The 27,680-nt window shown below is 38.0% G+C and overlaps 1 protein-coding gene across 2 annotated transcripts in view; it reads right to left on the bottom strand.

The window, feature by feature from the left end:
- phf2 (PHD finger protein 2) overlaps nt 1–26,667 on the bottom strand; it is a 34,790-nt gene extending 8,123 nt beyond the window's left edge. For both annotated transcript variants that reach the window (XM_036530529.1, XM_036530528.1), the window contains exons 1-16: nt 26,126–26,667; nt 13,236–13,321; nt 12,213–12,327; nt 11,666–11,826; nt 10,444–10,585; nt 9,860–10,046; nt 9,528–9,690; nt 9,036–9,123; nt 8,166–8,272; nt 4,726–4,817; nt 4,537–4,626; nt 3,507–3,863; nt 3,004–3,120; nt 1,796–1,914; nt 1,356–1,534; nt 238–305 (exon numbers count right to left, since the gene is read on the bottom strand). In XM_036530529.1, the coding sequence (XP_036386422.1) occupies nt 238–305; nt 1,356–1,534; nt 1,796–1,914; nt 3,004–3,120; nt 3,507–3,863; nt 4,537–4,626; nt 4,726–4,817; nt 8,166–8,272; nt 9,036–9,123; nt 9,528–9,690; nt 9,860–10,046; nt 10,444–10,585; nt 11,666–11,826; nt 12,213–12,327; nt 13,236–13,321; nt 26,126–26,223 (2,169 nt within the window). In that variant the 5' untranslated portion in view covers nt 26,224–26,667. The remainder of the gene's footprint in view (nt 1–237; nt 306–1,355; nt 1,535–1,795; nt 1,915–3,003; nt 3,121–3,506; nt 3,864–4,536; nt 4,627–4,725; nt 4,818–8,165; nt 8,273–9,035; nt 9,124–9,527; nt 9,691–9,859; nt 10,047–10,443; nt 10,586–11,665; nt 11,827–12,212; nt 12,328–13,235; nt 13,322–26,125) is intronic.
- Nucleotides 26,668–27,680: the final 1,013 nt, after the last annotated feature.

Genomic DNA, 27,680 nt, shown 5'->3' with positions numbered 1-27,680 from the left:
ATTAACAACAGTATGGAGGAGTGAATCTGTTTTTGTGCTTGTTTCCTAGAATCAATCATTTGTCAGTTAACTGAACTTTCAAGAACAGAAATGCAAATAGCGAGGTCTAATAATGAGACTCATTAATTTGTGCATTTGCCTTTTATCTGATGATACAAGATGCCATTTGGTGATAGCGCTTATGAGCCAATGTTATACGCAGTATTTTTACAGTAAAGTAATTTACAGTACACTTACCTTGGGAACTGCAGGTTGAAGCTTTGGTTTTTTAGACGGTTGAACAGGTTCTTTAATGTTTGATAAAACTAAAGGAAAAAGTAAATGCATAATTTTAAAATGACACCAACTGACATGCTAAGTCTGCAAGAACATTACGTAAAATAGGAGGTGACCTTTGCCTACTGTAACTGAGGGTGAAGTCTTCCAAAATATGTTTCCAAAATCCCTGAAAAGACATTGTCCGTACAATCTGTAATCCGTGTGGCACCCTCTTGGACCTTACCAATGTCTGAACTATAACTGGTATTTTCTTCACTAATCAGAAACTGCTACATGCACTTTGGCAAGACTTCCATAACATAAAAACTAGCTATGCACTCATTTAAAAAGCAGAAATGCCGGCTCTAGCTATTTTCCAACACGCTTCTAAACAAGGCTCGCATTAGAGTCGGCCTCAATTGTTGTTTGCATTTGCTTATCATTGTACTCATTTAGTGCCTTATTTCTTTACTGTCTTATTTCTCAACATAAACTGACGGTGGAATCAAGTCTCTTTCAAAGTCTGAGGTGAGGAATGGCTGAAATTCCCACCTGAAAAACCGGAAGAAGACGTGAGGAAAATTTTAAAAAATGTGGTAAAAACCACTGTGTAAAAAGCTATAATTTACCTGATGAAAATTCCCAGAGAAGTGGGAAAGCTGAATGAGTGTTCACTGATGCTTGTTCCCCCATCTCATGGTGGTAAACAGTGAGCAACCAATGCAATGGCTAGCTAGCAAAAAACCTGGTCACTTAAAACCAGCTAATTAGCTAGCTAAATGGAAAACAGTAGAACATTACAGACTTTAATACCCTCAGTTATCGTTTAGTCTGAAACATTAGTTAAGGTTCACTTGTAGCCCGCAGGTAAGCACACAGAGAGAATCCCAAAATGAATACAACAAAACATGCTCCCTCCTTCTCTCATGCAGCGAAGGAAGTCACTCTCTGCCTGGACATGTTCAATGTTTACCTTAAGCTACACACCTTGAATCCTTACCTCACCTATAACTGGCCATGAGTGGAAGGAGCCTTTTCAGCCTTTGTGGCTAAAATAAACAGGCCATGAATTAGCAAATATCTTATCTCAGACTCACAGGACAAGTCTCGTTTTGCAGTGTTCTTTTTCCTTCTGATCGGGAACTCGTCGATCTTCAGCTCTCCCTCGTCCGAGACATACTCATACTCGTCTCTCACTGGTTTGGCTTTGTCCTCTTTCAAGTTTTGTAATGATCCGAACACGCTTGAGTTGGTCTGGGGTTTGAGGCCTTTTGAGCTTGGAGAGAAACACAATGAAATAAGGACGCATATGAACCTGCCTCCCAGGAGGGCCAGATAACTCACTGTCTCTCAAATTCAGGTACATTCTTCAAATAAGTCATTGCAATTATACCACAAGAACTATCACACATCACACATATGTATATGTGCACCTCCTTGCAAACATGGCTATAATCACTTCTCCAGTATAAAGTGTACTTCTTTTCTAGTACATTGCATATCTAGTATATTATATGTGTATTATACATATACATACCTTAGCAATTTTTTATTAGAAAATGAAAAGGCAAATTTGTTGTCTTTATTTCCTGATAGGGGTGTCTTCTCAAATTTGTGTTCTTCTTCCATTTTTAGCAATGAGTCTGGTTTACTGTTCTGTATAAAAAGAAGTATCAAAACATACAATTTACAGTAAGAAAATATTCATCTGCTTTGACACTGGCTCATAAGCTGAAACAGTCAAACAGTTTAAATGCTGCTTTTATTCAAGGGTACACAGCGGACAATGCAGCTTTTTTACGTGACCAGTGGAGTCTATTTGCTGTCTGGCAGCTGTACATGACGCATGAAAATATCAGTTACGATTATCCATAAGCACAGATGAACACAGTAACAGAAAAACCTATAGTTTGTGGCCACACAGTTTTTTCCTTGCAGGTTTTCCTAATACACAGAGGACACCTCTATGTAAACTGTGATTATCTCAGCTTGTGTATTATAGTACAGCTAACACATTTCCTTCACTTCCAGATGAAAAACGAAGATTCAAAGAAATGAAGAAAACAACCCTTCGTTACTCAGGGCTGCAAAACTACGTATGCGCACTGTGAACCTTTACCATTTTTAACTGTGATCAAGAGTGAAAGACTGTGAAGATCTGGTCTCTGATGACCTCAGTGAATGTTTGACAGAGATTCCGCCCCATCTGCAAACGTTTGGGGATCTGCTAAGGAGTGCTTGGATCGAGATACTTGGAGTCACTACAAACATTCCAGAACTGTTTGGCATATAATTTTCCATGAAACTAAATCCTTCTAATGTCTTCCGTTCTCCAAAATTAAGCTTTCCTACAAAAGCCATTCCATGTTATTCAGCGATAATGACACAACAATCTTTTTTTTTTTTTCACGTGAAGACATATGTAAATACTTAGCTAGAATGCCGTTAATATGACATAGTTTCATTAGGTAAACTCTGGGCATGAAACATTTCTCTTGCAGCTTTGAGGAGCTACAGGCAGAAGTTAAGCTCAACCTTGTAAGTGAGCCAAAGAGTTATTTTTGCTGATTGCTTTGATCTGAAATGTGTAAATCACTTCAATATTACACTCATTTACATTTAAAGTCCATCCAGTCCTTATTTCAAAAGGAAATAATCATTATATTATTTACACTGGCCACACACCTAAAAGTTTAGTTCAAAATCACGTGTCTAGGTTCCTTTTGCCTTTGTCCCTTATCTTACCTTGTATTTCCATTTTGCCTCAGTTTTGTTCTTGTTCTGTTCCCGGATTTCAAACTTCTCAACATCATTCTGCTTGCTTATCTCCTTCTCTGACATGCTTAAAACATTCTTTGCAGCCTGTTCATTGAAATTGAGAATATATCGATTTGTATACATTGTGAAATTTGATATGATACTTAGGTAGGCAGGCATCATTTACAATATGCTTGTAGACAATATATCAGCAAATATTTAACACGTTACATTAAATTAATTTTTATTAAATGTGGAAAGCATTTCTTCTAAGTGGCCATATTGTGCTATTGCCTTCCATCACAACCCACTTAAGGATAAACATTTCAGCAACATTATGATATAAAGTAAGAGCATCCCCTAGAAAGTGACAGTATTAGCAGATGTCTTGCTAATCTACACTAATGCACAACGCTAAATGTTGCAATCCTGACATCCATTTCTTTCCTGTGGTGAATGTGGGGCACTCATTTCTGGTCATAATCACTCACCTTCCCTTTCTTGGGCTGGTCCATCTTGGTCAGGATCTCTTTTGCATGGGACTCAAGAGCAGCCAGGCTGGAGGCTTTGGGTGGGGCGCCACTCTCTTTTGCTTTCTTCCCTTTCTTCTTCCCTCCATCTTTCACTTTGGGGGTCTTTGGAGGCTTGGGAGTCTTTGGGAGTTTTGGGGGCTTAGGGGGTTTAGGGGGTTTGGGGGGCTTGGGGGTCTTCTTCCTGGCAGGCTTTTCTCTGGGGGGTGTGGGGATGTGGACAGGGGATACAGGTTCCTCTGGCTCTGGAGGAGGGGGTGGGGGCTCCTCTGCTGGCACCTTAGCACTGGGCTCAGCCTTGATGGCTTTTGTTGCATTCTGTAAGAGAGTGGCCACATGCTCATATTAAACCACAAGACCATAAACAGTGGAGGTACACAGAGCTGGCTCCAAAAGATGGGGATCATCTCCTTTCACACGTGTTATTACTTACAAATACAGCACAGATTATATACCATTACTGAAATTAAGACTAGCTTAATTTGTAACAAACAAACATGAACACTTTGTAAGCACAGCAAAGGGGATTTCAACATCTGTGTACATACATCTTTAATATCAATCCAATATTAATCTATGATAGCAAGACCAGCTAATGGCCTAGTTTGAATTGAATTGTTAACACCTATGAAGTTGAACTGCATTTGTTTTTGTGGAAAAGAAACTCATGTAACAGCTTGCACCTACAGTATAACAAACACTGTGTACCTCTGTTGTCTTTGGCTATATACATCTGCTGCCTATGTACGACACATTGAGCTCTTGCAGTATGGCCCACTGGAGTTTCTAGCATGAAAGTGAAAGCCATCACAGAAATAGAACCAGCTGGATTCTAGAACATAACCAGGGTGTGACACACACACAGCAGATTCAGCTCTCCAACTGCCTCTGGGGAGCTTGTGTTCAGAGGAAATTAGTGCATGACAGCAGTGGGTAGTTGGATGGAAGCTCTGTTTGAATGAATCATCCTGACTTAGGATCTAGGCCCTACCTCTGAAATCCTGATCTCTTTGGCAAGGTCTTTAATGAGTTGTGCTGGTTTCATATTTTCTGGAAGTTCATCCTCATGTTCTAGAAGAGCCTGCAGTAGAAACAGAGATAGAAGATGTAAGAATGATGACCTTCAGTTGGGTTCACATCATGGTTCACATCATGGCCCACATCATGATGTGGCAGCTACCTGTTTTTTAGTCCATGATCTGAAAGCTCCATTGATGATTTTGGCCGCATGCACCAGGTATGGGGCTGGCTGCTTATTCGCCTTGTGTAAACCTAAAAAAAAATCAATTCACATCAGTTGTACAAGAGCCTTGCATTGGTCTAATAGCAAAAATATTGCAGGGCCCATCGTGTCAGCTGTGACGCATGTTTAGGGCAGTCAGCTGGGTGTAACGCACTTACACCCAGCTGTTGGGTAGAGCAGACTTTCTTCAGATTGCACTTCAGCATGTTGTTAATTCACTCACTCACTAAAAAAAAAAATAAAAAATGTATCTGATTAATTGTATAATTAAAATAAAATTTAAATAAAATGAATAAATAAAATAAAAAAAAATCGCCTGTGTTGCTTATCTGTAATATTACAGTGTTTTGCCGACTTGTTTCTGTTGTTTTCTGTCCATGCACTGGGCATTTGAGTAGTTTTGTGTTGGAAAAAATGCAACCAATCAGATATTTTTCTACAGAGTCTCTGGGGAGAATGTCCTCCATCCAGGGTATTCTATATCTTTGATAGACTGCCCTGACCAATAAATGGAATGAGAGTGTACGTTTGGATTGACAATTTGAGTAACCAATCATATTTGGATTTGTAGCCAATGGGCGTATTCTTTCAGATTTTCCCATGGCTCCAGGGTATTCTAGAAGACGGGCTCACTCGCTCAGACACGAGACCTAGCTTAGTGCTAACAAGTGATTGATAGCTGACGTCGAAAATGGCAACAGGTGGAGATGATATTGACGCAGCAGGTGGAGGTGATATTTATTATCAGGATTTATTATCATTGCTCTTTTTAATACGACCGTTCAATGAAGAGATGTATATTGTTAAAAAAAGGCCACCCAACCCGCGCTACATAGCATAAAATAAGTTAGGTGTGAACAGGTTAAGGCAACGATCAGCTTTATGACAGGGTTATTGAAAAATTCATCCAAAAGGACAGGAGGATGGATTTCGTCTTCAAGTGAACGTCATTGATGAGTGAAACTGAATTTTTATTGCTGATATTACAAAGGTGTGGTTGTGTGGCAGCCATTTGTCTATGTAACATCATTTTCGTAGTTGAGTGGAGTAATTATTATGTGTAACGATGTAGCGAGCTACCTGTGTGAATGCATTAATAGCCTGTGTGTGGTGGTGCTGTGTTGTGCTGTTACTTTACTACATGGACAGTGTGCTTTGCCAACTAGTGGTGAACTTGGAAATATGACAATCTTGGCAATGTTGCCTAAATCAGATCACACATTAAGTGACTGCCTCAGTGATGTCCGTGAGTGTGTGTGTGTATGTGTGTGTGTGTGTGTGTGTGTGCGCACGTAACTAGAACAATGCATTTTTCTAAGATGGAGCACTAAAATTATATTTTGCCTAAAGCAGAAAAATGACCAGGCATGTCGCATATTTTTCATTAGTGATTTTGTTTTTGGGGAGGTACAGAAGGCCCAGTTCTGCACTTTATATAAGGGGTGCACTGATAAAGATTTTGAGGAGCTTAACTGGTCACAAAACTTTACAATAACTTTACAATTATACAATGCACGGGATAAACTTTGAGGAAATATACCAGATACCTCTGAATGAAACTTCTGGCATGGTTCTTGAATGAGAGGGTTCATTTATTTTCACTTAAAGTGGCCTTACTACATCGCAGGGGCTATATTAGTTCTTCTGAGATGAAAGAGGGGACTGCAGATCTACTGACTGTGAAGTGGTTCATGCATACCATAGCTGTGCATGGAGAACTTTATCTCATTATAATGTACTAGCCATAGTTAGGAAGCAAGAGGAAACAGTAAAACAGATAAAACATTTGAAACTGCATGCGGATGTCTTCACAGTTGTTTGATCTAGCATACATCTTTTGCTATTTAAGGAAAGGAATTTCCCATGTGAGATCCCATTTTTATAGGTCCAAACAGATACTCCCCACTGATGTTGATGTGTTGGCAAGGAGGGGAAGAAACTGAGTGACATCTGCCAAAAAATTCATTCAGCTCTATTCACAGCTCTCTACGCATATGAAAAACGTAAGGCTGATTCTGTGCATTACCATGGACTAAAAGAGAATTTTTACTGCAACCTAAGTCTTGGAGAAAGCTTCCCTAACAGACTTTGCATGGTCACAGCCATCACAGGAATGAGCACTAACGAGCCTACACATGTGCACATTTTTCAGATTACAAAGCCTATAAGTGGTGCGGAAATAAAACCAACACTGGTGCTTGATTTCAGAAAGCAAAAAAAGCACCAAACTTGCAACCTAATCCAAAACCGTTTAATAATAGATGACATTCTCCATGACGTCTGATTAGTCCACTAAATAGAGGCAGCATATACATCCAACTGGAATCCCTAACAGCTTTTAAAGCAGTCGCATGCGTTCGTGTAAAGCATGCCTCAACATTGATTACATTGGACTGGACATACAGCCACTACAGGAAATATATTCCACACTGCATTTAAATTAATAACATTGAGACAAACTGAAACCAGGAATCCGAACTTGAGGCAAGTGATGGCAGGATGCCAGACGTGGGGTGGGGGGGATAGGGGGTGGATTCAACAGAGTCAAACCTGAACTCACAAAGTGAGGGTCAAACCAGAAGATGATCTCGAGGCCCAACCCCCGACCGACCATCTAAGGGCACAGTAAACTGATGTGGTCTAACAAAGCTGGCAACATGCGCTTACTGGCAATCCAGTGAAATTACGTACATATAAAAAAATAATAGTGGAAATATAAACACAAGAGCCTGCGCCAGCTGAGGGGAGTTTAAACATGGAGTTGTAATGGAGCAAGTGATTCTTGCCTCAGCCAAACCTTTTGAAGCTAATCATCTGTGAACTCGGTGATGCTCCGATTTAATGACTGAAATAATATTTGAGAATCCAGCGCTTCATCTGTTCTGCAGACCTCAGCCAGAAACACGCACAGAGTGAAGGATCAGGAAGCTACGGCGGAGCTCTGGGCACAACGATCCGCCATTATTTTTCCATCTTCCTCTGTTTTTTTTTGGTTTTATTAGAAACACGTTCAGCTGAAATAGGGGGAAAAGTCAATCACATGTAAATCAAGGATCTTTGCTGACTCTGGGATTGACAGTTCTAATGCTCATGAGTTTATGTTATCTAAGTTTATATAAAACTGTATGCATCCGATGCCATCATGACCGCAGTTCAGTTAATCTGTATTTGCAGCGTATGACGTCTGTACTAGGGTGGAAGAACGGGCAAGTGAGAAATACTGGATTATATGAGATTTCTGACTCTCTGAAACATGATAAACAATCGATCACCGAGCACAAAATATGCGCTGATGATTCAAAGCTTATCTTCAACACAGAAAGTCCGGCCTGGCCTTTCAGGGTAACCGATCACAGAGTTCACCATTCAGCGTTTACCTTTGAAGCGTTCCAGCAGATGCCGTCCCACGTACCAGCACGCCGTTTCGAAGTTTGGAAAGGGAGTGAGGCTGCCAACTTTCAGCCGTTTTTCCACTTCATATGCTCTGGGATAAAAAACAAGCCGTGCTTTTGAATAACGAGCTACAGACATCAACGACTGAAACAACACACGATAAAAAAACACTGCAATCAGAGAGCTTAACAGATGCAAGAACACATTACTTCAGATAAACAATGCACATGCTTTGCACTCTTAGAAATGAAATATTTACATGAGCAGTGATTACTTATCCCTTCATAGCCACGGTGCAGGTTGTTTGACTCTTAAAAGCTGGAGTGGTGAGGGTTTGACCCCTGGGTGATGTTTTAGTATGTAAACTGCGGCGAATGCCAAGTCTACATACTACAGATCCCTCCCATAACTGCATGCTGCTTTTTGTATCTGTCATTCAAATTTTATCACACTTATTCTGAATTTCACTTTAAGTTGGGGTAAACACACTTCAAAAGATAAGCCAAATAAACTCTCTACATTATAAAATGCACTGACATGCTAGGGACCCAGCAGATTTTTCCCTGTTTAATTATTTATAAACCCTGAACTGCAATCAGTGGCATAGCATTTGTGCCCAAATGCACTATGTACAAGATGCAGCAACCGTACAAAAACAAGGAAGTTCCCCAACAAACACATCAGACATCCTGAAACGTCCCAATTAGCTTACAAATAAACTTGCATATCAGCTAATGGCAATCCTCAATATTCTACAATGTATCCAGAATGGTTCATATCAGACATTCACGTAACTCTGAAGAAAAAAAAAATTTAGATGGCGCTCTCTCCTGATACTCATGCACCATACTCACCTCATCTGCATCTCCACACTCAGGTTGTGTAAAAAGTGGCCAGAGAAAGCCAGGCAGTCCACTGGAGTCAGCACTGCATTTATCCACCCTAGGAGGAGCAAGAGGTTGACAATCACACAATCACACAGTCACACAATCCTTCTACCAGCCTAAGCCACTCACCTCAAGTCTATAATGCACTGTAGGACTCCAGTGAAGTACATGTGAAATACTGTGAAGCTGTAGGACGTTATCCTAAACACTCTGGCAACGCTATCTTTCTGCAATCACTGGAGTTAGGCTGGCACACTCAAAGTCTGGAAATCATGGATCAAAATGTGTGCTAGCACCTCAGTGTAGAAACAAGTTTGAGTTTGGGTTCTGCCCCGTGTCCCTCCTCACTTGAACCGCTGTCCTCACTGTGATGTGTGACGTGAAATAAGCAAATAAGAATAAGTAAGGATAATTCCAACTTCCAACCACGACTTTGACTTACTTTCAGGTTGTGCTCACCTGAAGGAACGAGCAGAGTCTGCCCCTGCTTCAGAGTGCACTTGTAACACTTGTCCACCTGGTCGGCGAAGAACATCTCACTGTGATTGGACGAGGACCTCCAGCGCTCATATAGGGACAGGTTGGCAGAAGTGGGCTTGATTAAGAAGAAGATCTTCTCTCCCTGTAAGGGCCACAGCATAAGTATTCCTCTGGTGATCACTCCAGCTGTTGGCTACCGCTTTTTATTCCCTCTGGCTCCTTTGCTGATTTCACAGCCTCTGCTTGATGTGCAGATAATCACAAAGCTAACTAACAGAAGTTCAACAAGCAAAACCAAGCATTGGTCCTACCTTGAGGACATGGTACCAGACCGAGGCGCCACCGCACTCAATGTGAAAGTCTGTGTAGCTGTCCTTCACACAGATCAGGCAGTACTTGGTCACTTTCGGCTTCCCCAGGAGGGCATCGTCCGGCCAGTAGTTCTCCACCCAGGACAGCTTCCGCACAATCTGTGGGCTCTCCACTATGTTTGCCATCCTTCCAGAGAGATCAAACATACCTCTTCATTCACAGACTCATGCCCTTACAATGATCTTATACGTCCTTATTATTTGCAATTATTTTGTCTCTTCTGCACAAACTGTACATTAAGGATTCTCAGGAAAAAGCAGCATATGCTTATTTTATCTTCTAAAAAAGTTTAAACCAAACAGTTCCATAAAACATATATTCTATGAAAGGTAATCATGTACACACATTTATTCATTTTTACCTTATTATTTATAAGAATTTAAATGTACTTCCTCTGTTTATTGCTTTGGCTTGCCTTTGATATATATAGTATTAATAGTTATATTAAGTTTATCATCCATACTATTGGTAATATTACTATTAATTTCATATTCATATTGTTTGTAGTATAATAATATATTACCTTGTGTCTGAAAATTCCAAGTTAATGACATTTAATACTCGCTTTCTGTTTGTGCTATAGTAATAATCAACAAACTCCTTGAGCTTCATCTTGCTGTCAGTCTGCTTTGTGACGTCAACGACATCTACCACAACATCTGGACCTAAAAACAGCAATAACACAGACATGATCAACAATGGGAAAAAAGAAGAGAGATGCCACTTTTTTTAAAGAACTTACGTATTTTTTATATACCGCTCTATGCAATTCAAATAATGTAGTCTAATCCTTTCCACAACCTGAATCTCAGCACAGTGTAGTTCAAACTGTTGGAGGCTGGAGGTCTTATGGTACTTCTAGCAGAGAACAACAGTACCCTCTATTGACAAGAATACAGACCCATTTTACTGGAGGTGAGCACTGTGGGAATTTTATTATTGCACAATGGAGAATACTAAGTGTGGGTACATGTACACACATACTTCATTCTCTGAAATTGACTCAAAAGTTGATATTCTGGAGAGATATCTTCAAAATCTTGAGATATTCTGTAACATTTTTCCACTGATTTGGTTATCACCTGTAAAAGATGCTACTCATCCATTTAAAAAAAAAAAAAAAAGAAAACATTACTGCTTTCTAATAGCCTTCACTGCGTGTCCTGCTTACCCCGCCTACCCTTGCCAGTTTCATTTTCATCTCCTCCTCGGAATTTATGGAAATATTTCCAACAAAATTTATAACATAGTAAAATATTTTTCAGCATGGTATCTCAGTTAACGGGTATCAATCTGTGAACAACTAACGAGTTTATAGTCTATAACCCATCTTGGAGAAAAGACTGCAGTTCATGTGAAGGTCTTGATACTTCTACTTGTATCCATTTACAGCCTGGCTTTACACGACGTTCATACGTGCAGTGATTGATAAAATGAAACAAGCCTGCCACAAGATTCTATCCCGCAGCTCCATAACTGCTGTTACTCTATAACAGGGAGAAGCTCATAGGCACAGTCTGACCTGTGGTAAATTTGGAAACATTTCCTTGCAACGTTCTGTATTGATGAAAGACGCACTTTAAATAAAAATGTGTACAGTCCATTTGCTGTTTGGAATGAAATTTGAGCAAGGCTGATAAATGAAGCCCCGGGCTTCCTGTTATGAACTATTGATTTTTGAACCTAGCCTCCATCTGGTGACTGAGGGGAATCCATATTTATCCTGTGAGAAAAACAGTACTTACCAACATAATTTTCTACGTCACTAACGTAGAATGTTGGAGCTGGCATAGTCATTCCAAGCCCATCTTTCTTCAGAACCAGAATTGGTTCTGTGAATCCATTCTCCTCCAGGTAGTCTACAGTCAACTGACTTCCATTCAGTTTCACCACTACATCTTCAGAACTGCAAAGGAAAAGATGCCCTCATTTGTACAAGGTCATGTCTCTCAGGAAAGAAAACCATCACATCAAAAACATCATATTAACCATTTGAAAAGTTTGATCATCTGTACCAGTTCCCTCACACCAGCTTGTTACACCAGCACTAAAAAACATTTTCTATTCTGATGGAACTCAATTCCAAAAACTTATCTAAGAGCACCATCTACTGAAACATTTTGGAACTGTAAAAACATCCAGGCCTTTTTTGCCAAATGCTACAGAAAGTTTCCCCAGAAAGTGTCACTTTCACTGACAGTGTCTGCCTGAATTTGCAACTCAATAATGCATCCACACACTTTCATTTCAAATACAAAGAGACAATGAATCGGTAGTTGCGATGCCTCCTACCTGGGGAATGTCCTACTTCGAAGCTCCTTTATGAACACCTGACTCCCATTCTGGACGGGTTTGACATCTGTGCTTTGTCCTGTGTCATGCTTATTCCAGTTCTTTTTCTTTTTCACTGAGGAAACACAAACACATCAGGAAAGAGCTGTCACAGTACAGCCCTCACACAGACTCAATAGGGAACTTAGTGACACTTCAGTGCTCTCTACTACCCCACTGATAGCTGGAGTTCCTCAACGACTTCCAGATGAGCGCTTAATATATTCCCCTTTGACTTGGGAAAAGCAGAGATTAGGATGAAGCCCACTTCAAAAACTCTAATCATCAGGGTTCAGTAGTGTCAGAGGAGAGCAAAGCTGGAAATTAAACATTTATAGAGATACCAGAAGGAGAGTTTTAGAGTGTAAGAAAATTAAGTAGAAGATAAATATGTATTTCATATCTTTGCTGACAAGCTCTGCTGATACACAAGCTGAAGTGCTTTTTATTTCTTGATTTATCTGATTTTTTATTTAGCAGGGACAATGGGCAGCCACTTGACTGCCCCAGATATGGGGCTACATTTCCTCTGTTGTCTCTGGACTTACAGGGAGCTCTACAGAGTGTACAGAGTGCTATACTGGCTGTTAAACTTGGGAACAAATCACCTACGAATCTGTGTAATAACACACTGTGTATCATAACAAAGAGGAAGTCGGTACTACAGCCAAACGTAGATTTTCACCCATCTACCTATTTGTTTGAGTAAACCATGATCAGCAAATACTGACATAAGAGTGGAGCGTGGTAGGATCATTCCCTACATTTTTGAACATTCAAGACAACAGCTGAAAACACGTGGAAGATAAAAGCTGAAATGAAAAAAGACTGGTAACAGTATTAAAACAAAAATGTACTAATGATAATAACAATAATAATAGGAAGAACAATAACACATCAAAGGGCAATTCACAGTCTCGAACCTTCCATCACTACCAAATCCCATTACTGTTACTGATTTGTTGACGTCTCTGCTGGACTTACATGTAGACTTGCCATGAGTCTTCTCACAGTTGGGGCAGTGATAGATGTCAATGTCTGGTGCTTCATCTTCATCCACCCCCACGCAGCTGAAATACAGCAATAAAAGCTAAAGTCAGGCACTGTCACTGATATGAGCATGAGCTATAAATTTGCTGTTAATCATGTAAAATGTTCTATATTCATATTCAATCTTTAACAATGGGTACTATATAACTGATTCTATCATTCTAACTTTAAGTGTTTAAAAATATTTTTTAACAAAATAATTTTAAATAGGAAGTGTTTAAAATCAAAACATTCAAAATATACAAATGCTCCATTAAGCATAGAATAAATATTTAAATTCTGGTCATGATGCCTCAGATTAGATACTAAAACAACCTCACAAGTTTATGAAGCAAACATAAAAAAGTTAAGTCTGATCCACGTCAAAATGCACTGATGAATCTTATACCCTCTTTCACAGCACAGCTCAGATAACGATGTGCAGCACATATTTCCCGGTTACTATCTCTCCCTCCCATCCATATGGGCAGTCACAAGGCTCTAACAAGGCTCTCCTTTCATCTGATATAATATTAATACTCGACACATGCACACAGCGATGATCAGTAACGCCAGGATTTTCCTCTTCTTCACAGCATTTCAACTAAGTAAAATACCCACCATTATGACAATCTTCTACACTGAGATGCACAGAGCACAATGCTTTTTTATGCTTACAGGGTATTTACACAAATACAGGACAGTGTCTTTGACCTGCCCTGCCCATAAGCTTCAACAAAATCAAAATAAAATCCCTGTTTGACATGATTATCCACTGCAGCTGCAGCCATGAATTACCCCGATATCAAAAACAGATTCCTGCCATTTGAGGCCGCTGCTCCTTGATATTAAACACACAGAGAGGGGAGTTTCCAGAAGTGTAGGGATTTCTCCAGGGCAACATTAGCACCACTTATGCACCATGAATAAATACCCTGAATCACGTCAAATGAGGCAGTGGGTGGAACACTCAGGAAACATAGCCTGAGGCAAAAGGCAAATATACCTGTATTCTTCTCTATGTGGATCAAGAAGGCCCAGTACTCCCAAAACCCAGAGTATAGCTTTATTTCACAATTACATCCCTTACATGAAACATTCAAGTGTTTCACCAGCATGATGACCTGCAACAGGAATATTCAAAGGCATACAAGTGATGTCTTTGTTCCCTGTCCCTCCTGTCATTCACTGAAAGGTTATTCTGAGTGAAATCAGTCCTCTAAGGTTTTCTTGAATGCTGCTACTTTTATTTTTACCATTAAGACCAGAGGCAATTTTTTTATTTTGGTATCTATAAATTCAGATTCTATTAACTCAAGCATCTTTCCCTTTTGTACAAGCCAAGAATGCCTTGTATAATATGGCATTTTAATGTTAAATATTCCTTCATCTTCTTTTCCTACACCTTCATAAAGATATGTCTTATGTTCAGCCAGCTTTGTTTACTGACATTATTAGGTAATGTATGCACTTACAAATAAACCTTAATATCTGCTGTCACAGGAACATTACATATACACACACACACACACACACACACACACACACACACACACACACACACACACACACTTATATTTACATCTGCATAGCGACTACAGAAGCCTCAGAATATACAAACATTACGAAGAAGGTAAAATTTCTCCAACCTGGTCCCCTGATACTTAAGATCAGACTAACATCAAGTTTCTAACACTTTTTGTGCACAGAGTCACCAAAACATATTCTATACATTCAGAAGAAAATTGTTTCTGAATGATTTAATACATACAGTAGAATCAAGGAAAGCACAGGATATCAGAAATGAACGTTCGTTTGGTGGTGAACTCACAGCTATTTATATAACATTAAAAATGTACTTCAAGAATCTAGCAGTTATCTCAAAGTAATTGGAATAAAAGCCCAAACAACCTTTAGACTGCTGATACTAAAAAATATGGACAGACTACACAAAAGAGAAAGAGAAAGAGAATCTCATTTCAACATGAGTTAGGCATGTACACTTTTGCATCAACAGTAATCCTGTTCAATACTCCACCACAGGAGTTAACCAAAGCCTGCTCATGAATTATTCACATTATAAAGACACAAATGCAACAAAGACAGGGCCCTCCAGATCCATGACTGGAGAATTCATATCATGTTCTATTTTAAACAGTCAGATATATTTTTTTTTGGTTTGCAGTGAACGCAAGTCACACAGTAAGGTGTTCAGCTTATGTGAATGAAATATTTTCACCCACCTGGCACTAATGCATGTTCTGGAGATGCTTGATGATGAGGTGACAAGGACCACCCAATTCAGTGCATTTTGATATCACACTTCTTGCATAGCTTTGCTCAAATATAATTCTACATTTAATTTTGTTACTAGTGGTTATTTACAAATAACTTTTGACCTTTCCGTAACTGTTCAGGTACAACGTGGTAATCAATTGTTAATGTTGTTTTTACAATACAATAGTACCAGTCAAAAGTTTGGACTCACTTACTCATAAAAGAGTTTTTCTTTGTTTTTACTATTTTCCACATTTTATAATAATGCAGACATCAGAACTATGAAAGAACAAAAACTTTATTTTAGATTCTTCAAAGTAGCCAAGAAATGTTTTTTTTTTTTTTTTTAAGAATTTCATACAATAGACACCAGGTTCACTATTTAAATTTGACAATGAAACAAATTTCAAGCATTTAAGCATACATGTTTAGATCAAAATGTCTTCAAATGCAAGTTTCCCATTACCTTAATCAGGTACGTCCAAACTTTTGACTGGTACTGTAGAAAAACTGACATAATGTACCAGTGGTGCCTGAATTTACAGTAATATAAGGGCAACAGCTAGCTAACTATAGCTATTCAGTCTGCTCGTTAGTCACTCCCTGTTTCAAATTATTGTTCATACTTCAAAAGTGATGTTGACATATAATTATTATATTGAATGTTAACATTAAAATGCTTTTATAAGTTTTTATAAATGAATTTTCATTCATGATACAAGAGGTGTCATAGCCTTTTTTATTTTCAAAGAAAGTATTAGACCTTGAACAAAAATACGTATAACTCACACAGTTTACTGATCTCCATGTTGTCTCTTTCCTCACATGTTTGATTTGATGCATTCATTTTCCTACCAGCTCAACTGTAATATGCTTACATACAGTCTATATCAAAATTTCAACAATAATTTTGTTTGTGCTAATCGTTCAAATGAAGAAAAAAAAACACTATGGCTGGTCATTAACCATCAATGACTGGAGTCCACAGCAGGAGCACATTATTGGTTGCCCTCTCCCAGCTTTGGGTGGAATAGGTCGATCAGAGTCTCCTTGCCCTGGTGCTCATTAGTATCACCAACCAACTATTCAGGAGCCTATGAATTCGTCAGATGATGACAGTGGGTGTTGCACATGTTCTCAATTTGGTGTTTGTTCTCCTGTGTTGGTGCACTGTGGGACGTGTACTGAAAAAACAGCTGTTGGCTGCACATGACCTGATCAGTACATTACATTAGTTGTGCTAAAGGGGTTTTACACAGAGAATGCCATGGTGAGGTCAGCATAATGTGCGTACAATTGGCGATCCCAATGTCAGAGTGAAAAGGGTGAGAAGCATTTAAGTAACTTTAAGTAAGCATTTAAAAGTAACTTGTGGGCAGATGATTAAATGAGTTTCTTTGTTGTGTATTCTGAACAAAAAAAAACTTTGCTTCAGAGCCCATTAACAACTGAAAATTTCATTGGTCTGGATTTGATCCTAATTGAGATAATGTGGCCAATAGGCAAGCTGAATTAATTCTCAAAATGTCTCTGCTATACACAGATATGCAAAAACTGTCCTTCAGCTAATATGTCAATTAGAACAAATTATATACATTTTCCACTAAATATTAAAGTTGGGCCAGTAGACGAATATCAGACATAATGATATTTGACCATATCACCAATTTCATTTTACATTACATTATTTCCATTTAACAGACACTCTTATCCAGAGTGACGTACATAGGTTACAGGGTTTTTTTGACATGGTATCCATTTATACTGCTGGATATTTACTGAGACAACTGTGGATTAAGTACCTTTCCCTTTTCTTCTACCTTTTCATGTCAAGCCCTGCTCCTTACACTGTCACCAGAATCATCATGCAAAAAAGTGTACCAACAAATAAAATTAAGTAAGTGTATCACATTAACCCTGATCAGCAAATAACTTGCGTAACTGTTGCAAGACAAATTTGGGTTAATAGTGAATGTTATTTTATTTCCGTTCTGTTCACCTGACGTAACTTGGCTTAAAGCAGCAGTTTTTGACAACATGCATTCAACAGCTGAGGGAGTGAACAAAGTACTATTTATCACCACACGTGTCCAACCCGGTGGGGGTCGACTTGCTGTTCTGTTATAACAGAGGGTTGACTGAGGAAAGTGTACCTATTGGAGTGCTGGGTATGATCTCTATTAGACAAGATTATGTATAGGCTAAATGGATAAAAGAATGATCTCATACCAAAAAAACACACACAAAAATTTTCCAGGTTCAAATCTAATGACCGAGGAGAGCTGACTGATGCCAAGTACATTATCTGTCAACTTTACAGAGAGCAGCTTTCATCAAAGATCTTCCTAATCTCTCGTGGTTCCTTTTCAGTTCACATGAATGGGGTAATTACTGTTAATATTTAGAAAATACATTACATGTATCCACAATAGCAAGCACTTTATATCTCGCATCACTGCTGAATACTGCCTTCGTTGAGTCCCAGTCCATTCTGTGTGAACTCTGGCAAAACTTGACATTTCTCAGACTCAGATGTGAACTGTCAATGTTGTAAGAGATGAGGTTGAAGTCAGGACACTCACTATGTGCTCTGATCACACACTCTTACCAGGTGATTATTCTTAGGTATGAAATTCAAGGCCTGGATTCACAGATTGAATAGTAACTAAATTATTGGTTGTATGGAGGAATTTTGGCCATTTTTGCCTTGAGCATTACAGAAAACCTCTAAGGTGATTATAGATAGGCATGGAAAATCCTCAATGTGCCTGTGTGGCCAATGACATATGCTTTAAAATATGATAGAAGCATTTTGATTATTTCACTGTTTTTGAGAGATTATCTGTACCATATCCCACAGAGTACTGTTTTGGAGATACAATATTCAGTTTGTGTCACAATATGTATAATCCTGTTAGCTATTACTATTGTACCTCACGCTCAAGGGTAGGGCCAAAACTTTTTCAATTTCCTAATAAAAATGGCTCAGGAAGCAGACAAGGTGGAGATTTAGACAACTTCTTTTTGTAAAGAGCAATGCTATGGAGTTTCATTTTGAAAACAACCTAGTACTAATAACCTAGCACAGCCACCAATTATTCTAAATGAGGATGTTGAACACCCCCCGTATATATATAATTCGAATTAGGGAGGTTAATGAGTATCTGAGTAACTGGGCAATGGCTGTGCGACAGGTATCAATTAATGAATGACAAATGTCACACATTATAACTACAAAACAGTATTATTTTTTCAATTCCTAAACTAACATGCCAAGGTCCAGAAGGGGGCAGTATAATCTTTTTAGATATAAATTGGAAAGGGAGGATTTCAAATGATGTTGGAATTTGAAACAAGCACGATCTACACCTGCAAGGGACGTACAGTATATTACACACATTTCAGACTGTCAATTAGTTGATGGTTGCGGAGGGCGATTTTTGATTAATCGTTGTTAAAGGAGAAATATGCTAACAGTAAGGAGTGCCTTTTTAAAACTTTTGGATTTTGCTGATTAAAATGCAGCAATCACTCAATCAACACAGATTGTGAAATAAAAATAACACCAACAAAAAATAAAAAAACAGAAACAACTATACCCTGTATAATATTTTTGTTTCTCCAAAACTATCATTTTAGGCTTTGTAGCACACTTCATAGATTAACACAAGATCAGTGATCATGTTTCATCGCAACAAACCCCATCAGAAGCAGCCTAACCTGTTTCAAAAATGACGGATTAGAAACTGTTAACAAAATTAAGTGTTTATTTTTGTAAATACATAACACCACTGCATTCTTTTAACAATATAAGGGGTTTCCACAGAATAATACATGTGTATTATAAGCCCAATATTTTCTGTATGAAAGTCCTCACAATCTACATAGTGACCATTTTGCAATGTTACCTGTTTCATAGCATTCCAGTAATGTTAACATTAGCTAGCTTGTCTAGTTAACCAAGTTTGCTGGCTGCTAAGTTAGCTCCCAACAGAAGCCTATGTAATTGTATCCTATTTATAATTGCAGCCAACTTGCTGAACGTGATTTGGATGATGAAGAAACAGATGTTCTGTTAAAACGATGTTGACATTTCTCCATAGCAATTTCACTTAAAATAATCTAATTAGTTGAACTCAAATGCATTTTAGCCAACAGAGCTTACCCTTTAGCTACCTCAGTGTGATAGCTAGCGAGAGCAATATCAGCAAACTTGTATACGTTAGCAAACCAATCTAACACAGCAGCTGCCAGCAAGAAAAAACTTAACTGGGCTGAAAAAGGAAACTTCAGCCCTTATTTCTTCTAAATGTAAAGTGATTTATATTACTAGCTAGACGCTTTAAACTTTATCAGTATCTCTATTTAGCAAGCTCGAGTCTAAAATAATTTTGCCCGCTGGACCACACTGCAATACTACCAGCTGCAATGTGTTCTTATTCTTCTGTGCATGCATTGACTGATTTAGACTTTAAAGGTATGTTATTTTAAACAATGTAGCATAGCAACAATCTATTAATGTGATTAAATGAATAAGCCTCATAGTATTACATAGAACTGAATAATTTAAAAGCAATGCCTGAATTGAGCTAGTTAAATAGCTTGTATTGCTAGCTATCTCATGTAACATGATCTAGTTAGTGATCAACAGTATGGTACAATCAATGCAAGTGCTTAATACCTTTAACTGCAGTAGGTATATTGAGAGCAACATTAATATTGTACACTAATTAATTTGCCATGGTGAAACAATCATTGCAGTTATAATAAAATGCACAGTTTACCAAAAATGGAGTGTATCTGTAAAAATATTACCAGTGAAAACGATATGCTCTCCCAGTGTTAAGATGTCGTAATTCCTTTCATGCCACCCTTTTTGTGGTCTTTGTTGGCTATTCATCATCGACTCATCACATTCAGAGATTTCAGTCAAATTTCATTTTGGAGTCATGTCAAGACAAAAGACACATGTCCTGTATTGCTATATTTATTGTGAATACAACCAAGGAAAAATACCAATGTGAATGTGTTAGTTTAGTAGAAAATCAGTTCCTCCCGTATACTCAATAGGAAATGGACAAGTTACGGTGCACTCGTCGCTACATTGGCTGCTTCTAATTATGCAATACGAAGCAGCTTCCACTTCCATTCCACTTTCATTATGTTGTTGGATGCCAGTGGTGATGGCTACATCCGCTCGTTTGGTTGATACTGCACTCAATCTGTGAAATGTTAGCGTGTTGCTATATAAATGCCATTAAAGCCAATGGGGGAGTAAAGTCAACAATCCATTCATTTCAGTAAAATCTATAGCTCCTACGATTCATCAGTTGGCCAAAGGCATTGGTATTAAATGCATTTGCAATATATTCTTTGGTTGAACAAAATATTTCTCAGTATATTACAATATATCTCATTTTCATATGGGCTGTAAGCAAACTACACTCTTATAATCACTTGAAATTTGTAAACCATTCAATAATTTTTTGGTATTTGAAAGCTAAGTCTGCACTGAATAAAATGCTAGCATATGTTTGCTGCCTTGTTTACAACACCTACAGCACAGATCTTTTTGAACTGTGCTTGCAATTTGTTGCTTGTCATGGTCAGATTTGGTGTATAAAATCTCAGCAAAACTTGTGGTGAAATGGGTGATATATCTGATGTTGAATTTTGCCAGACTGATTGCAAAGATGGCTCAAAGTTAACCTATAGTGTGACAGTCATCACACTATAATACATTCAAGCATGAACTAATTAATCAGCTAATTGCTACAGTTCTTTCAGTTGGCTTATACTACACAGGCCCATAGGTCAGGCCCTTGTCCAAAGAACATAATTATTAAGGTTTCCAACAAGGTTTGCAGTAGTCCAAGATGCCAAAACAACCTACTGAAATGTTTTGCAAAAACTGAATGTTCCTTATCAGTTTTAAATATGAGCTCCTTAACAACTGTGAAAACAGTCATACTTTCTTCAAGTGCCTGATTTGGTAAACTGACATCAATCTGTGAAGCACTGTATCATCCATTTTATACTATAGGACTTGTAGTGGTGTATCCGCATTGCCATTGGCTATGAGTTAAGGATGAGTAGATTCCATTTACTTTTCCCCACTGATTGTTAAGCTGTTATGCTGGTGTTATTGTTTCACAAATTAAATTTTTGTAATTTTAAAAAATACCCTTCTTTGAAAAGGAGGGGTCATTGTATAATCATGACCTCTTCATATTCAGGCCAAACACGGAATTTCTAGATTTTTTTTCTAATATACTATTCTTATTACCATCTTTTAAACAATATATTTTTATGGAACTTAACAGTGAGTAATAAGTTATAAGGACATATACAACTACACATTACTAAACTGGCCTGCAGTTAATTAAATTTAACACTGGTTAACATGGTTGTAACATGACATTATCACACAGGCCCAGACACATGGAGCAGAGGATGGTAAAAGTAAGAAAAAAACAGCAAGGTGTTTTAGTGGTTGGCAGAATTATGCGATCGTGAGAGGTGTAATTCAGTGTTGGAAACAGTAGTCCCACACAGAACTACAACACCCATCTCTGGAGGTAGGTAGCATTTAACTTATGTGAACCCAAACAAATTTGTGTGATGTCATTGCCAACCAAAGTCATACATTACGCAAGAATTTTTAAGGACTCTTATTAATTACTGACAGTTATTAAAAACTTGATAATTTTGTCTCTGACATTTGTCTGACTTTCAAAGCTTCACATACTGACAGGATACTCTACTGTTACACTGATATACTCCTTTCTGCTGTAAGTGATTGGCAAATCACAATGCATAAAGTTATCTGGGTCAGGTCATCTGTTTAACTCCAGCAAAGCCCAGGTGAGCAAAATGTTCTTTTGTTTACTCTCCACTGTCACACGTTGTCTTTCATTAGTTGAATGATAATCTTATTTTTATTTGAGCACGGGTCTTTTCTAGCATGCTTTTCTATTCCCTTGGGATCGACACACCAAACACACAGGAATTTGTTTATCTCTCTGCTAAGCACAGGCCTTGCCTTTTGCCTTGTATAATTCTAGAGGAGCAGCAGAGGTGGATAGGGGTAGGGTAACAATGCACTTATATCAGTAGTTTCCCTTAAGAAGTTTTAGAAGTTAGGAATGGGAATTTGGATTTAATGCCTTGGCGGAAGCATGAAGAATTTTTGGGAATAAGCCAGTCTGACCTGCTATGTTTCCCCCAAGTAAAAAAACCTGTGATAAAATCACATCCAATCAACACCTATCATGAGGGATTCATTCTGAAAGTGGAAAGAAAACTGGACAGGTGATTGGGTTTCAGGATTACTAGAAGGGATAATTTGACATTTGCCTAAAACTTGATCGATCCCCACTGACAACCAGTCATTCCCAATCTTGGCACACAAGTCAAGATATGTAAGGTCAAGATTCTGAATATCCTTGCTGCAAAATAAAACATTTCAGAAAGGCCCACTAGTAATAACTACATTCAAGGCAAGGAGAGGTTTCTTGAAAATTAAATTTTCAGGAGTAGAGTTTAAAACTGTGTGTCCTGCATAGCACAGATAAATGTCCATCTGCATGTATGCCCTGTTCCTCCTTAATTGGTAGCAAAAACTGAACAGCGCTCCTATTGAATTCATATCACAGCAGTTACCTTGCACTACATGAAATGACGGTGTTAATTCAGTCTCCAAAAGTCAATTCTGTAATTTTGTCATTGATTCGATGATGACAATACTTGTCTGTGTGTGTGTGCCTGTACATATGTAAGCACGTTGTTCTCTCACCAGATAAAATCAAAGAAGGCGAGGGACTGCAATCTCAGATTTCACCTTGTTGGTTCTTAAATACCGTTATTAAAAAAAACCAACAAAATCCAGCCCTGTAACTATGAAATCAATGGAAGTGTACAGATATTAATCTAATCTTTGTGGTCCCTAACACAAGTGCACACACGACCTGGCAGCTTGCAATATGGAGTATAAGGAAATGTGACATCACAAATGTGCACCTGTAGAAAAGGCACACTAACATAAACAAACTGCAACCACAGCCTGGGGGTGTGTGGTGTTTGCTGTAATAGATGGCTCCAGCTGGCACGTTTAACAGTAATGACAGCATTAACATCAACAGTAACAACCAGCCCACAAAGCGTGTTACACACAGAAAGTGAGAAAATATGAGGGTTATAGTGGTATCAGGAGGGATTCCCATGCTCATTACAATGAATATACACCACTGTGGTGCAGACAACCACTGATTTCACAATACTAGAGAGACAGACTCACAGTGCTTTTTATAATATGAAACATAATACTGAGACAATACCATATTGATATCACTTTAGAGGAGATAACAACAGAGATGATGGAACATATGGCATGGTACCTCCCTGAATGCTCCCAAGTAATAACAGTAAGAATTCAAAATAACTATATCTACACATACATACACTTACACTTTTCATCCCATTGTATGAATGCAAGAAGTTGAAGTTAATTAGGTCATCCTGTTGAACCACATCAGACCAAGGCTATGAAATGTGTCCATACTATGATGTTATCTTGAAAATGTCCCGTTTTTGAAATGTTTAAATTATTTTTCAAAATCAGCAAGCTTTCAAATGTTTATGTACAGACTACAGAATATTAAACACAACAAATACACATTTATCTTTCATAATCAATCATCATTTTGATAATCATGGCCATATCATTGTCACTCATCTTTTAACACTTTTATGTTCATTCTGATATATATATATATATATATATATATATATATATATATATATATATATAGAGAGAGAGAGAGAGAGAGATGGACAGACAGAGAGGTAAACGACTTGCAGCCTGCCTTCTCCAGGCATGCACAGTAGCTGTAGCTATCTAAATTATGTCTTAGGGATAGAGGAAACTCAACGCGTGGAACAAAAATAAAGTGTAAAAGGGGCGCGAGGTTTATTAAATACATATGAGGACATATCACGATGTCAATTTATACACGTAGCGCCTCTAACATAAAGTCTAAACAAATAATTCATTGATACATTAACACATTACTGAAGTATTACAGTGCTTTTTAAGAAAAAAAAAAAGACTACAACAAACGTAAACTCAAAGACATCATCAATCACAACTCTCCTCTTGAGAACTTAACTGTACAAGAGCTCATCGTTATGAAGGCACATTAGTCTCCCGCCTTACGCAGAACAGGCACGACAGTTTAATACAATCATTATGCATATTGTTCTGGCTTCACCGTGTACAGCTGGACTAGCAGCCATTATAGTATAGCCTGTACTTACACATCTTTCAGATGTTGAATGGACACATTAATTAAGCGACATTTAACTCTCTTTGGTCAAAGTAACTATGTCGGACAAAATATTTAATGACACAGACTAATTTGTAACCAAATGAAAACTGACTCGTGGGCTACATATGTCAGTTCCATCGCCTTTCTTTTATTGCTTCCATTCACGCCTATACATTTATATAGACTATAGCTTAGCCAAGATAAGGACTCGTTCGATTCGTATCGATAATGATGATAACATATAGTTGTGATCGTTCACACTCATCATTTTTGTCACATTGCAATCCCTAAAGCAATGCGGGATGTCTTACAATAACACGATGATGTATTTTACTATAGTTATCAGCAAAGGGTTAACGTTAAACGCGCGTAAATATCCCAGCCACTGAACTGGAACAGGACGCTAGTTTTTCAGTCACTTTAATTGCATTTATTCAAAACAAAAATGTATACTATTCAACATCCTCACATTTACTTTATCCAAGTAATTTTTTGGAAATGCTAAAAATTGTGGATGTTTAAGAAATTCGAACCACTAGGCTTAGGAACACTTGAATTGTTAAGCCTGCTAGCAAGCTACTTAGTCTTCGAACGATAACTAGAAGATTATAGAAGTAAATTGCATATATTTCGATAGTTATGGTTGTCTTGCGAATGTAAATATCTGAGTTACGTAGAGTAAAAGCATTTTAGCATGTCTGTCAATTAAACTGGATGACCATTGCTAAAGGTGGCTGTGGTCCCCTGTCTTCGACAAAAAGCGCAACTACGTGGTTCAGAACAGTTTCAGTCAATACATGGAATACATAAATGTCTAATCAAACAGTAAGACACAGTGTGTTCTTTACTAAAGAGACAATATGAATTTAAGCGTCATAAATAATGGTTTGCATAGACTACTACTGAGCTTCCGTGCTATCACGACAGCGACAATGCTCAGGCTTATTGTGAAGGCGCAAACATTCGAAGTTATAGCTACTGAAAATACAAAAAATAAAAATAAAACCACAAACAGTCGTTAAAATCAGTACAGTGCTGACAAAATGTTTTTTGTGCTATTCACAAAAATGTCACAACCTAGCTAGCTAAATATAACTCCGCCTTCTTCTTCAAGCGGCCTCGCTGTTGGTAATACAAATGTAGCCAGCGAACGCACAACCATAAGCGAACAAAAGCAAGAAATGCCTTTCAAAATGCCTTTCAAACCAAAGAATAATTATCACGATGAAATGATGCTCTTACCTGCCGTGAAACCAATCCTTGCATGCATCGCATTCGATCATAAACTGGGTTACGTCGTAAGGTAATCTACAGATGCAATAAACTGGTACAGTCGCCATGTTAGATCAATTCACAACAACGCCTGAGAGACGGGGGCTGCACAAACCCTCCTGCAACAAAATTACAATATGAAAATCTTCAAAATAGCTCGCCGTTTCGGTGTTCTTCAGCTGACATGTACATACAGCGACATCAAAAAAGTCTTCCGAAAGAATTCGCCTGCATTTAAATTGCACTGTTGACAAAATGTTGAACTAATTATGTTTCCTGAAGTGTATTATTGTGCGTATGCCCCCTGGTGACTGTACAGTATTGAGACTTTCATAAACCCTAAGAAAATGTATCCTTTCATTGTAATATTATTACGTCAGCTTGTAGGACGGTATCGTCTTCAAATCAGATGAATGAATCTCATTAACACTGCAGCTGTTTCACATGGTATCCCGGGACGTTCGAAAATGTATCTTCGCCACTGGGGAACTCCAGAATCAATGTAGCTAGGACGCATTAATCGTACACACCGTGCTCGGTGTTGTACTACAGATCATAGTTTACGTGCCCCAATCACAGAAATTTCACACTCGATTAAATAGTAACCGTGTATGGTGACTCCTCTTCATGTACAATGGATCTGAGATGTAAATACATTTAAAAACAATTCGATTCATTTATATCACAATTACATGCGACATGAATGTTAAAGAATGTGTTCAAACCAAATTACTAAGCAGTCTACGTAATAATAACAATAGTAATAATAATAATAATTCACGCAACTCTTGGCCGCAAAGATGATCATATTGACATTGTAGTGATATTTACAACTATTGTAATAACTATTTAACAACACACTGTTGCAAATTACAGCATAATGGGGTGGTCTGTTACATATTTTAATTTGAAAATCAGTAATTCCACAATTTGATAGATATAAACTTTAAGTAATTTCCCTTCATACCCTTGTCTGTAAACAGGAGACTGGGGAACATTACCATCAGAACAAAGGCGTGCATTCATTCTGAAAGAATGAGCGTATTTCCTCTGCTGCTACACATGTACTGGTCTAAGAATATATATGCAAATTTAGTTAACAGTAATATCTTCTCATGCTGTCAACATTTAATCTAAATTAAGAACTTCCATGAAAGAACCTATATACATGACTTGCACAGCATTTATAATCTTTCCTCATTGGTCAGGGTAGAATACCATCTTTAAGCATGCAAAAGAATCCAATTCCAGAATCAATATATAAACTACAGGTACTGTATTTTGTTCAAAGTTTAAACTTGTAGTTATACCCCTTATGCTTCACATATAAATGCATTCAAAACTTGTGTCACAAAATCTGAAATTCACAAGGAAATGGAAAATGAAATTCATGACTGATTACTCCAGCCTAGTAAGCAATAATGTAATTTTAAAAGCCTGGAAAGCAGTTCATGACAACAGTGTTCCAAATTACAGACCACAAAAGAGATGAATTTTGAGAAATCAGAGATATTCACAGCCTTTA

Source organism: Megalops cyprinoides, chromosome 6, assembly GCF_013368585.1.
Source record: "Megalops cyprinoides isolate fMegCyp1 chromosome 6, fMegCyp1.pri, whole genome shotgun sequence".
NCBI lineage: Eukaryota > Metazoa > Chordata > Actinopteri > Elopiformes > Megalopidae > Megalops > Megalops cyprinoides.
The sequence above is the reverse complement of the archived record's forward strand: the minus strand, read 5'-3'. Positions and strand labels throughout refer to the sequence as shown.